This window comes from Myxocyprinus asiaticus, chromosome 10 (assembly GCF_019703515.2).
Source record: "Myxocyprinus asiaticus isolate MX2 ecotype Aquarium Trade chromosome 10, UBuf_Myxa_2, whole genome shotgun sequence".
In the NCBI taxonomy this organism is placed as follows: Eukaryota; Metazoa; Chordata; class Actinopteri; order Cypriniformes; family Catostomidae; genus Myxocyprinus; species Myxocyprinus asiaticus.
In genome coordinates this window covers 4,451,763-4,469,625 of record NC_059353.1, presented here as the reverse complement: position 1 = coordinate 4,469,625, position 17,863 = coordinate 4,451,763, and the positions used below count along the sequence as shown (strand labels likewise).

The following is a 17,863-nucleotide window of genomic DNA, read 5'->3' as shown; positions in this document are numbered from 1 at the left end:
GCAGCAAATTTCAAAAGGGGACAAAATGAACCCTAACAAGTTCTGTAAGTGACTTTTTCATGAAAAGGTATGCAAAAAATGTTCCTACTCCCTGAAATATATCACTGAAATAAGTGTCATGATATCTCACCAGTCTCCGTGACAGTTAGTCTTTGTAAACATCAAACAAATATGCGTGGGCCGTGGTCTCTGACGCTTTCTGCCTGTCAATCATTTTGCGTGTTCTCATAGTATTGCAGCGAATTATTGAGGCTCTATGACATTTTCTGATTTACAATTTGTCTGTTGAGGGCGCTATTTCACTACTGTTATGTTTGACAACCGTGGGAACATGCTTTGTGTCGGTTTCAATAATATCCGTGCAGCGTTTTGGAAAGATGTGGCGTGGCTAAATCAAAGGCTCAGTCATGTGTAATTTAAAACTGTAAAATCGCTTACAGCACCTTTAACCAGCATAGTACCAAGCATCGTGGGAGAAAAAACTAGCTAGTCACGACTGTTAAACCATGTTGGTCCAACAACAAAGAGCTGTTCTTAATGACGTTATGCAGGGGGTGTTTATTAAATTAATATTAAATGATAAAAACTCATTTACAGGTACATCAGAAAGCCGTTTAATGTGAGAAAGCTACTGAAGACAGGAAAGCTGCATGCACTGTGCAGATACAGTAGCCTACATATGCTGCAATAGACTGGTTTCTCTCTACATCAAATTTCGGGGTTCCCCAGACGCACCTGAGCACATGCACTCTTCAAAAACATATAAATGCCATTTATACCTTAACACATAAGATCTCTAACAGCGAACAGCGCTGTCTGCGAACCCCGGAATAAGCCGTTTTCTTAAATTCATGTAAACGTGGCCAAAGTGTTGACAGAATGAAATATATATATATATATATATGGAATAAAAGATACAGAACACTCAGTGAAGTCAAATGATGTCACACAGCAAACTAACAATGAACTATGCTTCTAACCACAGTTAGAGATCTGTAGTTCTAACAACACAACTTTGCGATACTGTTTGTGTATGTTCGTTGGAACAGTGGTTTCGGGAAACACCAAGTCGTTGCACAATGTTGGTAACGTGGAACTTTTGGGAAACGCTCCCTGTTTGAGCAAAAATAGAACCGACTCAAAGAAGACTCATTTGCGAATCGGGCATCGCTAGTTCTGATTCTAAACAGGCGACTTTAAATATTTTAGCCAGTCAGACAGTCAAATACAGTCCGTTTTTATGAAATAGGCATACCTGAGTAACACTTACCAACATTTCCTTAATTAATTTAGCTTTTGTTCCACGCAAAAAAAAGTTCCGAACAGAAAACATTCAGGGCTTGACTTAAGGGTGTGTTCACACTTGTAGTTCGGTTCTCTTGGTCCGGACCAAAAAAGAAAATGATACATGAGTCAGTGTAGTTTCATTTATCGTATATCCATGACCTTGCTGTTTAAAACAATCATATTAATAGCTCATGTTCGACAGATCATGTATATTGATATAGGCCTACATCACTGTAAAAAAAAAAAAAAGTTAACTCAACTCAACTTAAGCTAGTTGTCTTTTTGCATTGACTCAGTCAAGTTACATTAACAAAAAATATCAAGTTCTTTCAACTTAAGAAGTTTAAGCGAGACAACAAAATAACCCATTGACAAAACGGTTTATTTTTAGCTATCTGGATTTATCAGGTGTTCAGATAACTTTAATATTGTGACACACAAGGCTACCCAGGATGCATTGCAGCACTTAAAGTTTTGATGTTTAAGTACTTATGAACACCAGTAAAGGCTGGACAATCAATAGTTTAAACAGGAGGCAAGTAATGGTGACACTCAACAAACACCACTGAATAAAATATAAGCTATTAACATCACCACACAACTATTAACTACCAGTTATGACAAAAACAGCACAAAAAAAGAATACAAATCGATACAAAAAAATAAATAAAATAAAATAAAATAAAATAAAAATAAAATAAGCCTACAACACTAACTTCATTATTTATTTTTCAGTCAACTTTGTTAAGTGAGTAGAATAAGTTAATAGAATCAAAACTTAATAAGTTAAATTATCTTATCAACAACAACAACACAATTTTATATTTTTAATAATAATAATTTTATTCATTTTATTATGTTAAAGATTACACGGAAATGTGTTAAGAAATTGAAATGCGTACATCTTAAAAATATACTTAAATATTTGTTTGGAGTGTATAATGTTTAGTGGCGTTTCATGTACCATATACCACAATGCCGCAGTAAATCACCAAGTATGGACGCACACATTTCGTGAGCCTGCATAGGCCTATATGAGCTGTGTGTATCCCGCATTCATTGGCTGCTTCTCGCACACAAGTTCATCCTCCCCCGTGACGCGCGATAAATGTCCGTCCTCACGCATCTCTGCTGACAGACAATCACAGTTCTGCTCTGCGTCGCGTCTGCGTTGGTTTTCTTCCAAAGTGGAATGCAGTCTTCATCAGAAAACTTGTGTAGTTTTGCGCTTTAGAAGAGTTTGCATGGGTTCGCTCTTTTGTTGGACTTGCATTTGTTAGTTTTTTTTTTTTTGCGTTACGAAAAACATGACTGGAGTTTTTGACAGCCTCAGTACAGATATGCATTCAAACCAGATTACCTCCAGCAGTTACCACAGTCTGCACAAATCCCAGGAATCACCGACTCTACCTGTCTCCACCGCCACTGACAGCAGCTACTATAATAATAACCAGCAGGCCGGACAGTGCGCCGGCTCTCCATACGACCAGATCAGCTCTTACCAGTACCAGAACAACAGCATGAACAGCGTCCAGTACAACACCAAGTCATACGAGCTGGGCTTTGGCAATGCCTTTGGCCCCTACAGCACGTACGGCTCCTGCTACTCACCAACTCCTGCGGATGCTGGTAAATATGTCTCTCTTGTTACTATTAGGACTCTTTTAGGGCAGTCCTTAATGTAACATTTCGTCACATTTTACATCATAATGTTCAGTACAACATGTAGCCTACTTAAATATTTAGCGGAGCAGTTATATAATTGCGAAAGTTGTTGTTATTCATTCTAATAGCATGTAATATGTGTAACCTATGAGTTCTTTATATCATTTTCTTACTGCTTGCCTAAATATTTTGCTTGAACAGATTAGTTTCTGTGACATAAATCTGATCCGATAGTTGACTTTATATTTTTCAAGTTCTTTTTTTTTCCTCTCTCACACAGAAAAAGAAGAAAGTGAACCTGAAATCCGAATGGTTAATGGAAAACCAAAGAAGGTCAGAAAACCTCGAACTATTTACTCGAGTTTCCAGCTGGCGGCCCTGCAGAGGAGGTTTCAGAAGACTCAGTATCTGGCCCTGCCGGAAAGAGCTGAACTGGCCGCATCTTTGGGCCTCACGCAAACACAGGTAAAGAGTTATGCGTTTCAAAGTCTGTGATATAATTACAAAATAACTAAGTTAACAAATGCGCTTGGATTATGATTTTGTTATTACTGTATAAATACAAATTAATTACTGTTTTATCTTTATATTTACATTAATTTAGGTGAGCTTTCATAACACAATTGACAATTAGATGCAGAAATCTGCAGTTAAACTTTATTTTTATTATTATTAATGCACAATATTGTGTTGTTGTGTTTAATAAAATATTTCCACCCTTTTTATTATTTAAGTTTTATTAATTTAATTTGATTGAAGATTACTGAATTCGGTTTAATGGAAAATCTTAAAACTAAAATGCGTAAATCTTAAAAATATGTGTTATGTTAAATAGAGTGTAAGTTTTATATATATATATATATATATATATATATATATATATATATATATATATATATATATATATATATATATATATATATACACACACACACACTACCCTTCAAAAGTTTTGAAACACTTGACTGAAATGTTTCTCATGATCTTAAAAATCGTTTGATCTGAAGGCGTATGCTTAAATGTTTGAAATTAGTTTTGTAGACAAAAATATAATTGTGCCAACATATTAATTTATTTCATTACAAAACTAAAATTTAATTAGAAAAAAAAAAAAAAACTTTTTTGAAATTGATGACTTGGACCAAATAATAAAGAAAAGCAGCCAATAAGTGCCCAACATAGATGGGAACTCCTTCAATACTGTTTAAAAAGCATCCCAGGGTGATACCTCAAGAAGTTGGTTGAGAAAATGTCAAGAGTACATGTCTGCAAATTCTAGACAAAGTGTGACTACTTTGAAGATGCTAAAATATAACACAGTTTTGATTTATTTTGGATTTTGTTTAGTCACAACATAATTCCCATAGTTCCATTTATGTTATTACATAGTTTTGATGACTTTACTATTATTCTAAAATGTGAGAAAAAAAATATATAATAAAGAATGAGTAAGTGTTTCAAAACTTTTGACCGGTAGTGTATGTATATACAGTGGCGTATCCAGGACATTTTTACTGGGGTGGCCAAGATGTGGCACAGACCTAGTGTGGGGTGGCGATACCGGCAGAACCTTTATGAATGGCACATGATCAAAATGTGTAAATATCGCATTGCTTTGCTTCAACATCCACACATGTTGAATAAATGAATTCTTAAACTCATGTTAGCATTCACTGAATTGTTTGTATTCAATATCAGACTGTTGTTTTGACATTTGACAGTTTTCTATTCCTGTTCTATTTCAACCTATTACAGTTTCTGGGAATCTCTGGTTATTTTAACATAACATCCATTTTTAAATCAGTAATTGTGTAGGAAAAGTCAGTTACACATTTTTCAGAGCTATTCTCATTGTAGAAAATTAATCTGCGTATAACATCAGGTATAGTGTATAATCATATAAAGATACAAGTACAGGTGAAAACTGATTGAGGCGCAATTCAATCAATCATTCAATTAATTATTCATTCATTTATTAGCTATAGCTGCACTGTCCAGCAGAAATATTGTTAATTTGGGTACAAATCAGTGTGTGAAATTGGCTACGAGGGCTTATAGGTGTCTGTCTGGAAACCCCAAAATTGCAGATTGAGCTCTGTATACAGTAAAAAACAAAACTCTATTTACAGTGTCTACTCAGGTTTATTTTCCACACGTTCTGATAGCTTCAATTACTTTGAATATTACCAAATAAAATAGTTAGTTAAATCATTTGCGGCATTTAAGTGCAATTTGCCCTGCCTCTACATATTTAAAATGTCAGATAAAGTATAAAAACTTTGAAGATTTGATTTGTCTGACTGACCAATAATACACATAAAGAGCACATAAATAACTCATGTAAAGATTTAAAGTACAGTCACAGCACAAACCCTTCCAATTTCACACACAGGTTGGCCATATATATAACTTTAGCTATTGAACATATACATCTGTAAAACGCTTTACACACCTTTACACATTAAATCAGAAAACATGGCATTTCATATTTCATGTCAATATAAAGATGACATGCTGAATGTAGTTTAGGGTCTAGCTTACTCTTTAACCTAGCTACTGTAACAATGAAAAAATGTTTTCACATTCACATGGAAATTCGGGATAAATTAAACGTTAGATTAGATGAGCATACCTCTCAAATAACAGCTTTCTTTTTGACCATAAATCAACGTCGTCAACTCATTGGAAGTTGGAGGTAGACGCTAGCTCGTGTCAGCTTCGTGCTTCTGACCGACCATAATACTCCAGACCTGGAGCCCGCTGCCCGCGACCTGCGGCACCTGCCTGGCCACCCGCGGCCTGCCCCTCCCCCCACTGATCAAAGATCAGCTCACACAGCTTCAGTCCCACCACTACTATAATGGTCAGAAATATAAAACTGACCCTGGGTCAGTGTGGCTCTAACTCAACAAATGACCTGAGATGTCATCTTTGATTGACAGGTGTTTCTATTGGTTCTTCGTTCTTGTGTTGAAGAACATGATGAACTACCAATCAGTTCTGGGGTGGCCACAGGGTGGCCAATGAGATTTCAGGGGTGGCCCAGGCCACCACAGGCCACCCCTAAAATCGCCACTGTGTATATATATATATATATATATATATATATATATATATATATATATATATATATATATATATATATAACACACTCTATTTTTAATCTTTATGCATTTTTAGTAAATCTCATATATATATATATATATATATATATATATATATATATATATATATATATATATATATATATATATACACACACACACACACACACACACATTATAAGTAAAACAAAAATGGTTTGTGGGGGTTTTTCTTGTATAATGCTGTTGTGTACTATTAAAAATAAAGGCTTAGAAGAACCTTTTTTCATTGTAAAGAACCTTGTTTCACAACAACAATTAAACATTTGTGCAATAGGGAGATTCCACATGTTGAAAGTTCTTCATGAAACCATACATTAGGTTATTTGTATTTTCTTTCAGGTAAAAATCTGGTTCCAGAATCGTCGTTCAAAGTTCAAGAAGTTGTGGAAAAGTGGAGAAATCCCACCCGAGCAGCATGTGGCCACCAGCGAGTCTCCACCTCAGCACTCGCCGCCTCTCAACACGACCTGGGACTTCACTCACAATCCGATCATGAACACTGTAAACTCGGCATTGCCCCAGAGCAACAGCCTTCCGAACACAACGACCCCTTCCTTCCTGACAAACTACCCCTGGTACTCATCCACGAACTCTGCGACCCATCTACAGCTACCACATCACCACAACACAACTGTCAGCGCTGGGACCATATTTTGACTCAAATGACTCTTGAAAAACTGGGGAAATCATTTTGTGAACATGCAACTAAAATGACTTTTAGGCCTGTTTTCAATCTGACTGGTGAGACTTCTTCACTATCGCCACGTTGATCATTGCCAGTTTGTTTTTGCACGCAACACTGTTGGCTTTCATGCAGGCAAGAACTAAATAATCAAACATATACAATTATTTTTGTATTTATTTATTTTCTTTCTAGGGGTGGTACATCAATGGATTCAAACTAATTGTTCAGTAAACCACTATCATCCAAAGCCTAGAGAACTCATGTGAACATTATAGGAGTAAATATATTGCAGCAGGGTGTATAATAATCATCAGAGCACATGTAGCACAACCTGAAGCCTTCTTCTTCTTTTTTTTTTTTTTTTTTTTTTTTTTAATGACCTCACTGTCCTTATATTCGCCGTAAATGTGTTTTTCTGTGCCCGTCTTTGATTTCATTCTTTTTGTTCGTTTTATATTTAGAACATAAGGTAAGTTGGAAATACGATACCTGTCTCTGTACTTGTGTGTTTTACCGCGTCTTCTTATTAATGTTGCCATTCGTATAGGACATCATATAGGGTTCTCACTGTTTTTGTTCAATTATTATAGACAAAACGCTAATGAAAATCACTCGCAAGCTACTGATTGTCCAAATGTTATGAGATTATTTTCTTAGTTTTATTTATTTTGAAATCCGAATGAACAGTTCTGCCACTATAATGAATCAAATTTATTTAAATAAAATGTTTAATGTGAATTTACTGCTGTAGCCATTTATTGACGATTTCTTTGTCTTTCTTTCTTTCTTTTCTTTTTTTTTTTTTTTTTTTTTTTTTTTTTTTTTTGTCTGTAGTTCACTTTTGGAATGTTTCATTGGGGGGGTTTCTTCCTCAGATTTGTCCACGCCTCCCTTCTCTTTGCCTCGGCGCCGGTTGAATCTCTAGTCTTTCATAAGTCTGGCAGGGGACGAGATTCAACGTCTTGTAAATGTTTTACAGAAAACTCATAAATTCATCTTTTGTTGACTAACGTGACAGGTGTGTCTAGCCCACTCCGTACTAAGTAGGTCGAGAGATTTTATGCAAGGTTTTTCGGATTCGAAACTATCTGGCGAATTGTCCTTTTTTAAATGGACGAAAGACTGTCGAGCCATATTCCTTAATTTAATTTAATTAAATTGTTTAACCTTATAGACAAAGGCTCGGCGAGCCAGATATAAGTGCGACAGAGCCTCGGGCAGGGAATGAGCGAGCAAACACGCCCCGACACGAAGGCGTTCGGCTGGATTCAGACTCTCTGGAGTCAGAGCTCTGCGCTCCAGACTTTTTATGAAGCCAGCCCAGCCAAAAAAAGCAGGCTGACAAATGCCCCGAGCTAAACAACATGGAAACATTTCCACCACCCCACACACAATACAAGGCCTTTGTAATGGGAATCGGCTGCCCGGTAGCCTACATGAATTTTCCACGCCATATAACAAGGAAAATATAAAGAAGTGATTATTTGTAGTGGAAATTTAAAATGCCAAATGCGCAACATAGGAATTTGAGTAATGCAGGATGCCCATATATGCTGTTTCTAAATTGCTCAAACAAAACTACAAGCACTTTGGCCTTTTAGTTGTACAGAGTTGTATATTAACAAAGTACTACTTCGGTAAATTTTTTGAATATTTTATTACTTTACTTGAGTAGCTATACATACTTTTATTGTCTTTGACTTTTACTTCAGTACATTTTTATGATACAATTATTAGGTTATTTTCACTCCAACCATACATTTCTCCAACCATGTTTTGCAGTGTTCAGTCACAACAAATAAAATAAAACATAATATCCTACATTTGCAAATGTAAACTGCTCGAGGATCAGTGACTGTGCTGTCCGATTCACGAACGAATTGTATGGATCGAATATTTCGATCCATTCGATTATTTTGAATCGGTCAAATCGGTTCGATAACGAATGATTCGTTTCACGAATCGATGTGCAAATCAGAATCAAAAACCCCGTACAATGTGTGGTAGTCAGGCGTTATGCCATTTCATGCACTTTTGATGCTTAGGTACATTTAAAATCAGTTACTTTAACTTTTACATGTCAATTTCCATAAAGATATTGGTAACAATCTACCATAAGGTTTCATTAGTTAGGCTAGTTAACAACATTAGTTAACATGAACAAACAATGAACAATGCTTTTACAGCATTTATTAATCTTGGCTAACATTAATTTCAACACAATAATACATTTTAAAATCAAAAGTTGTATATGTTAACATTAGTTAATACACTATGAACATGAACTAACAATGAACAGTTGTGTTTTTATTAACTAACATTAACAAAGATTAATAAATGCCAATTGTTCATAGTTAGTTCATGATACCTAATGCATTAACTAATGTTAACGAATGGAACCTCATTGTAAAGTGTCACCAAGACATCTTACGACAATTGTGTACTTTATACAACACTGATAATGTATGACACGCATCACAGCTAGTTTATTTCTCAAATTAAAAGATAAATGTGCGCACCATATACGCGACTTAACCTTTGTTGTTCCTTTTTCAGGTTTATCAGGTTGTTTTATATTATATGTTAATCTCTTTGTCTGAGGGTTCAGAAAAACTATCAAACAGACAAATGTAATGAGGATGTATCCTGCCAGTGATTGCCACAGTACCAAAGATGTTAGGTGTCGCTCCGAGCTAAGACTGCACCCATATTGAAATGTGCCCCGCAGAGATCCACGAGGCCCAAGCAGTCTCTGTTCACTAGAATAAACACTAGATGTAAAGGGAATGCCATGTTTAACCAAAAGTGGGAATGCTTCCTTTAGGGTGCCTTTCGGTAAAGGCCTAGCCCTCGGCTATAAGGACACTTCTCAATAACGCACTGCTAATGGAGAACAGTTAACGCACACTGTCCCTTGGGACAAGCTGGTTTAACTTATGATCAACAATATTGAAACATCGCATTAATTCTCGAGCAGAACAGACCATGTTAACCAGTATTTCGAACGTAAAACGAGCCAGGCCCTTGACCACATGCAGCAACAGTTTTTGCACCGTTTTCTGTCAGCCTGTATTTTTGCTGTCTCGGTATATTTGCCAGCCAGCTCGCAATAGAAGGAAAAAACATTGGGGAAAAATGGCCATAGCACGTGTTAACACTGATTGAGTCTCTCAGCACAGGTGGTTTAGCATGGACAAGTGTCACACCTTGCAAATACAAACGAACGTAAAGCTGAATTGGAGCTGTCTGCAGGCATCTTTCTCTCTCTGAAAGATTAGCAATGTGGTTTTAGACACTTCCGGAATCCTGTAGACAACTTGAAAAATGCCATACCCCATCCCTAATTTATACTCTGATCTGTAATTTTATCCACAATTGCTCCAGTTGAGCATTCTTGCTCCCCGATCTGAAAGCCTGCAATTACTATATAATTCTTCGCAATTTTAGATGTCCTAATATGGACTGTAATTTTTGTGCAAGACAATTTCCAGCTATTTCAAGCATCAACATTGTCAAAGTTGTATGTACATAATAAATGGTAATATCAATGCATAGTTTTAGCATAACATCTTGACTCTGCGATAATTATATCCGTTTGGAGCATACGCAAAATTAGCCTGAATTGCATGTTAACTGCTGCTTTAAATTTTTAAAAATTACTCATAATTTTCCCAAAGATTACCAAGATCTCGAGTGCACAATGTCATCAGCGTAATGAGGAGTAAACATTTATGCTAATAATCAGCTATTTTTTCCATCAGCTATAAAGAGGGAAAATAAAGCAGGATTTTTCATTTCTGCTCGGAGAGCGGCTGTCAGCTCTGAGCCCGGCTAGAGAAGGCACATTCTGGGACCCAAAGAGCCGAACCATGCCTTGACTACTGGACACTCACGTTCTGCTATCAAGAAAGGTGATACGCATTTTATAATATAGTGCTCTTTTATTAGAGAGTAAGGTAAGAATAATTCATTTGATTTACTCATTTTAGAGGGAAATTTACATTATTATACTTTTTACTTTTATTTACATTTTTATGTGAATTATAGCTTATTATGATAATGCGATCATTTCTGCATTACAATATACAAATAACACATTTTTGTGAACAAAACATGATTTCGAAATCAACTTGAAAGAATCTTAGACATTAGTAACATAAAAATCTAGCAAAAATAGGCCACTATTTATGCATTTTGATTAATTTGGCGCCTTAAAATATGCGTTTTGCAGAAATATCTTATGTCTGTTGGTCCCTCGGTTGGACAGAGAAAACAAAATATAAACCATATGCTGGTTTGAACCAGACCAACATGGTCGAACTCATTAATAAAGCGCTCTGAAATTGCGAGATAGTTTGTCTATAGAATCCAGTCGAAAATAAAGCAGCCCTTGTTCTATAATTTCACCTCTGCCTTCATCACTCCGACATTGTGCGTTTGCTCATTTTGATTCCTTCTCTCATTGACAAATCTCTCGGTATACACCTGCAAGCAATTTGCCATCCTTACTTATAACTACCGCTGCGCACCTATTTCACTCTCTTTTTTCCTTTTCTTTTTTACCCCCATCGCACAGCACATTTTCTTTCAGTGTGCTATCTTTTGTTAACAAAAGATTCCACGTGCGAACCAAAATTGCTCATAATTATCCCGTAGATGGGAAGCTGCATTAGAATAAGTAAGGAGGGAATGACTGTAATTATGTCTGGTTTGATGGGCCCGGCGCGTAATCAAGAGGAGAATAGAGTGAAATAACGCTGACCCTCTCTGCTCCACAGCTGCATGACGGAGAAAGAGACTGAACAACACGGGTTCTTCTTTTATGCCTTCCCCCAATTTGATTTTTTTTTTTTTTTTTTTTTTTTTTTGAAAGACAAAGTAAGATTTGGTTTAGATTTTATACTTTGGTGACACTAGTTGGACCAGTGATTATTGAAATGATTAATCAGATATCAGAATTAGCCAGATAAGTTCAACCTGTAACACACATTTAACCAGAAGGATAAACGTTATTTATCAATTTTCTCAGAAATCGGCGAGAAATCTGGAATTCTCCGTCTCCGCCGTGCATGAGAAAAATAAATAAATAAATAAATAAATAAATAAAAGATTATTTAAAATTTCTGTGAAAAAAAAAAGAAATAGACAAACCATCAAAAACATAAAGCAAATTATTAACGAGCTAAGACACGATATACCACCACATGTATTATTATTATTATTATTATTATTATTATTATTATTATTATTATTATTATTAACAAACAACGACACATATGACGCTGGCTATAAAGGATTTGTTATATTGTAATTAGATTAAGGGGATGTTAAGAAACATTATTAACCTATAGCCTATTGTTTTTACATTGGTAGTACAAAGTCATAAAACTAGTAATAAAATCAAAAAGCGAGAGAGAGAGAGAGAGAGAGAGAGAGAGAGAGAGAGAGAGAGAGAGAGAGAGAGAGAGAGAGAGAGAGAGAGAGAGCTGCTAGATCACAGAGCGCGCGGGCCATTTCCTGCTTTGGCCAGACCATTTTTAAAGACCACACATGAAGAGTGTCAAAATTTGTCACAATAATTACTTCACCTCCAGCACTGACATTACTGCAATCGGAACAGCTCTCAACATTCAAACAACAGATGCCGGTCACATTTATGAATTTCTAAGCTAAATAGAAGGTATATTGTACAGCTATATATTTTATTTCTATAAACGCAAGGATGCTGATGGGTTAATCTCAGCCAGCGAAAAGAAAGATATATATATATATATATATATATATATATATATATATATATATATATATATATTTAATCTCGGCGCGAAAATGATTGTTGCAAAAAACAAATTAGCCTAATAGATTAATTAAGTTATTAAAATAATAATAATAATAATAATAATAATAATAAAATAAAAAATAAAAGCAACAATTCTACAGGTTCGAATGTGTCTTAGGTGCTCTAAAGAACAAAGAAAGGCCCACTGTTTACGAGATATGTCATAAAAAAATATTTTTATTGCTGCTTGTCGGCATCTATCTGCATCAGAATTTTCTTAAAATGCGCAGTTAAACCATCAGCCGCAAACAAAAGGCACTTTGAACATGTCATTCTTTACCTATCTGCATTTTACCCCCCTCCCACCCCTAGCTTTTCTTCATCTGCCCCTCTATGAGCGGCACCTGCCCGATTATTCACTTAACACACGGCCATCAAAAGCAGCCACACAAGAGCAGAAAAGAGCTTATAGCAGCTAAACGAAAGTGAAAAGAAAAGTGCCCTGATTGTCAGATGAATTATGCTACAGAAACAACCACAAGATTAATAGCTGATTCAGACTGCAATGAAATGGTACACAGATCAACGAAAAATGGAGAAAGAGAGACAAAATAGCCAAAATTTTGTATCAAAATCTGAAAATATAGGCAAATTCTTATTGTTATTTATTTATCTATTCTACGAGCATATCAATGACCGGTATGCAGGTTCATAGAATTTATTTTAAAAATGTATAATCTAATTGTTTTAATACAATTATATTTAAACATAATAGATGGAATACCTTTTGGATACTTAAACGTAGTTGGCAAAATATTTAGATTTATTTTCGAGATATTTTTCCAGCATTTATTTATTTTATTTTATTTTATTTTATTTTTTTGTACCATGTAACATGTGGTTTCGTGTATTGCATTAGTTCATGGTATTTGGTTTTGTCAACAGTAACCTGAGTTTCATCCAATTCAATAAACCTTGCGATGACATTTTTTCACTTCTTTCATAAGCAGATTTTACTGTCAGAGTTTACACATTATACAAGATGTTCCATGAAACAAAAACAATAAATTAATGTGACCGGTAAGCTATAAAACTATTTTTCAATGTGAAACGAAAAAACAAAACAAAAAACAAAACACATGAATTTTAATAAACACAAGCATGTTAAGATCCCTTTGCACAAATGATTTAGCACACAACGAAAAAGACTATTTCTGTACATTAGAGCCGTCAACACTTCCCATCTAACGGTGATAATAGGTGCGTTTATCTGCACTATGCTCCTCTTTGTACGTCCAAAAACACTCGGGATTACAAATTGGGTTCAAATCAGGGGAGTGTTTCTACTTTATAGTGCAGCGTCATAATTTAAAGAACATTTATTTTAAATAATCATACAAACATACAAAAACAAAAAAACACTTTTCTAAATAAGTTATATTTAAATAGACACAATGAGCCATACATCCAAAATAACTTTGTTTAAAGGTTTCTTTGTTCCCTTTAAAATGGGGAAACTCATGAAACGTTCATCCATGTTCAGGGTGTGATTTATCACAGTTATTACACATTCACCGCGCCATGGCGAAGCCTGAAGCGACAATATGCGCCCAATGTGACGCATAAGCTTTTTGAACATATGCAGTTTGGTGCGAGGTTCATGATGCTCTCATTGCCCGTAAGAAGAGCCAGCACTCTTGTGCTCGGGGCAGATCGGTAATTCCAATTTTCCTATGTAAAATTACAAATGTGAAGAACAAAAAACTTTTAATAAAATTCTTACAATTTCGTCTATTTTTACATAACAAAATGTCGGGAAAAGGGGAGAGTAGCAGCTTTGATTTGACTTTCCCGGCAAAATAAAAAAGCCATGTTTCCTCTCCTGATGTTTATCAGTCCTCACATGCAGGCCACTTTTGAGATTGTCTCTGGATCACATCTGGTCTGGGCTGCGGAGGGCCAGGGTGAGTAAGGCCGCATAGTGACTGGCCTGTGTCGGGTCCCTGAATTGGGCCATTGGTGGATAGAGGGGTGGGGTTGTTTCAGCAGTCCTATTTCACATGAGTTGTGGCTGCTGCATAGTGTCCTGGTGTGTTGTCGGATACCATGAGGTGTAACTGGGAATATAAGAGGTCGGAGTGGATGTTTTGACAGCGGCTGTGGAGTTCCAGACGGGCGCTACGGATGGAGATCCAGACAGTCCGCGGCCGTTTGCCAAGGCGTTTGTGTCTATTGTTCCTCCGCCTTGCTTCATCAGTTTCTTAAACTTGGAGCGTTTATTCTGAAACCAGATCTTCACCTAGAAAAAGAAACCCACGTTAAACAGTGCGAGCGTCTTCTGTAATCAAATCTAACTGGCTTGCTTGGGGCTCGGGCTCAAGCCCCGAATTATTTTATTTATGTATTTATTGTTTTGTTCAGAACTTTGTTATGCGTTGAACTGGTGCGAGATTTCTTAAAAGACGGATTGTTGACTGGTTTAAAAAATATTATGTCGCCTAGTTTAGCATCAGAATTAGCCATGCTGAATTCGCAAACAAATCAATGAATTGCTCAAACAGTCTGAATCGGATCGCGATTCACTCGGAATCATTCGAACATCTCCCGTATGGCCTGAATAATTTAGAGCAGGATAATTAAGATGATTAAAGGACAGGTAGTCCCTGAGAAACAGCATCCTTAAATAAAAGAACGTCATCGTACTTTGACGTTGCCAAATATTCCCCAAAGTTATTCCTCAAAAAGCTACATCCCTTTACTAAAGGACTAGCCTACATATAGTTTAGCATGTCATACTAGTAGTCATGGGCGTAGAATACGCGGGGGATGCGGGGGTCCCCCTCACATTCAATAAAACCAAAGTTCCTCCCCCCGCACTTTTTCACAGGGAAAATGTGTTTACTCTGTGTCTTTCATACAGCAAATGTCTAAATGTGTAAATGCAAAAGCTAAAATTCACTGGTCAGTCATGAAATTAATTCTCGACTTAGAGCCTTAAAAATATGTCTTAGGCTTTATATTTATATCGTTCTGTCCCCCTCACTTTTGAAATGATTGCTATGTCCCTGCTAGTAGTGTAAAGCTGCAGTAGATAAAAGAGCAATACAATTACAAAATAACTCTAAAACCATTTACAGTGTTTAACGGTCTAAAGTTTTTGTTGTAAATGCGCCATTTGCGTTTCATTCCCAATGCATCGACTTTGTTGACTCATTCATAATGTCAAATTCTCTAAATTCAAGCTGAGTAAACATGCCTGTGTTTGTGTGAGCCCCAGTGATGCGGCGAGCTCGGCTCTCTCGGGCAGAGCCAGATACTGAGTCTGCTGGAACCTCCTATTCAGAGCCTGCAGCTGGAGACTGGAGTAGATGGTCCGAGGTTTGCGGATCTTTTTGCCTTTCCCGTTGAAACGAACCTCTCCGCCTTCCACCACGGTGTTTTTCTCTGACTCTGGTGCTGCATGGGAGAGAGAAAGAAAAGAAAATGTCTCACAGACTGCTCATGCAGCGCAGCTCACATCACTGTGCACAAGTTTCACAGGCGGCACTTTAGGTATAATTAGCCTTAATTGCATACATTGTTTATAGCACTACGCAATAAATAATTACCAAGCCTAATAACAGCACATCTGGGCTACTCCAGCCCGACATTCTCACAGCGCGCCGACAAATGCAACGACCAGCAAAGACCAAAAGACACGCCGCATTTCTTACCTGGGTCCTCCAACCTCGTCTGCGCCAGAGCCGAGTTGTTTGGGTAAGTCTGCACAGTGCTGATGTACGGACTGGAGGAATGGCTACCGACCGAGTTGACATATGGATAAGGCAGGGATCTGGGGAAGGACGGAGCAGGGCTGTATGCGTTGTCGTGCTGCGGGTGTCCGGAGGAGTGTAAACAGTGCATTGAATAATGTCCGTGGGTCATAGACGAAGGAGACATTTGCTGACTCGGTGGCCCAAATTCCATGAACACGTTCTTTCCTGAGACGGGGCTGTTTAGACTCTCTGGTATTGTAGACATGGTCATGTCTTCTGGCGCAATCTCTCACTCTCCTCCTGCTTTTTTGTTTTCTTCTATGATCTGAGTGAAGGATGGATCCCAATTTAAGCTCAACTGATTTTTTCACTTTCCATTCATAAGAAAATGTAGTTTGTCTCGGTGAAATGTCTAGGTACGATGCAGTGAATCCACACAAACTCGCTCAAAGGTTTGAATCGGGCAATCATGAATATTTATCCAAGGTGCTCTCTGATTGGTTCACTCCCTCCAAGAACGAAGCGGATTGGTAATCCGAGGGTCGGGTCCGAGAGACCTGATCAACTCAAGAAATAAGACCAACCTGTGACTCCATTGCGCAATGCTCATGTAGAAATTTAGGGAATAGACCGCGAACACATGGGCCGTATATGTGGAGGGGTCATTCACTGCTAGGAGAAAAAGCTTCAGCAAAACCTTTTCAAACACTTTCATGCCAAACCACCAAATGTGTTTATCGCACATGGTGTAAAATATAAAAACTTTGATTTGTTCGTTTTAATAACAGTGTTACAGCAGTTAACAAATTAACACAGAGACAATAATATTTCAGCACACCTGTAAAATCAACCAATAACATTTGTGGGATTTTTTTCTCTTCGTCATCTAGTAGGCAAACAATTTTATTCTCCTAATGGTTTTATAATAATGACTATGTCGACGTTGTATTATTATTATTGTTAGCCATATATAAATCTAATATATATGGCAATACATGCAGAATACATATATGAAATATATGTATATATATTTTCACTGATATAAAAAGTCACATTCTTGTGCGTGAAACATATTTTAAAACTACTTAAAATGTAACACATTATCCCAGTAGTGGAATTTTAATATTTGTATGTGTTAACTATAATTTGATGTTCATATATGGCCATATATATCAGATGTCTTTATTATTATTATTATTATTATTATTATTACATGAAAGCCATAAATTTTTCATAAGCAAAATTATTCATATAAAATGTAATAACCATAAAAACAAAATTTCTTCATCAAAATTACAATCATCGATCATAAAAAGGCAGATATGGTGACCACATGTTGCATGTTCTTGATTTTTCTGTTGTCTTTTTGAGAAAAGAGCATTTAACACCAAACAAATATGCTTAAATAAAGGTACAAATGTGCGTCTCCACGCAAAGATGAATTACTTTGGTGAATCATTTGATTAAAATGCTAGTCTCGAGTGCTCGAAGACACAGCTGAAGCCAGCTAAATTAGCATTACACTGTTGTTTAATTTTCCTTTGCA

The 17,863-nt window shown here is 36.4% G+C and overlaps 2 protein-coding genes across 2 annotated transcripts; one reads left to right on the top strand and one right to left on the bottom strand.

Annotated features, from left to right (window-relative positions):
* The first annotated feature begins 2,372 nt into the window (after positions 1-2,372).
* LOC127446857 (homeobox protein Dlx2a) lies at positions 2,373-7,515 on the top strand. Its single transcript, XM_051708151.1, has 3 exons — positions 2,373-2,916; positions 3,233-3,417; positions 6,438-7,515. The coding sequence occupies exons 1-3, from the start codon at positions 2,595-2,597 to the stop codon at positions 6,753-6,755; spliced, it is 825 nt and encodes a 274-aa protein (XP_051564111.1). The 5' UTR covers positions 2,373-2,594; the 3' UTR covers positions 6,756-7,515.
* Positions 7,516-13,507: 5,992 nt separating this feature from the next.
* LOC127446858 (homeobox protein Dlx1a-like) lies at positions 13,508-16,725 on the bottom strand. The gene is made up of 3 exons (XM_051708152.1): positions 16,276-16,725; positions 15,819-16,018; positions 13,508-14,861 (listed from the first exon to the last, which is right to left on the bottom strand). Exons 1-3 carry the CDS (start codon positions 16,586-16,588, stop codon positions 14,619-14,621), a joined length of 756 nt encoding a protein of 251 aa, XP_051564112.1. The 5' UTR covers positions 16,589-16,725; the 3' UTR covers positions 13,508-14,618.
* Positions 16,726-17,863: the final 1,138 nt, after the last annotated feature.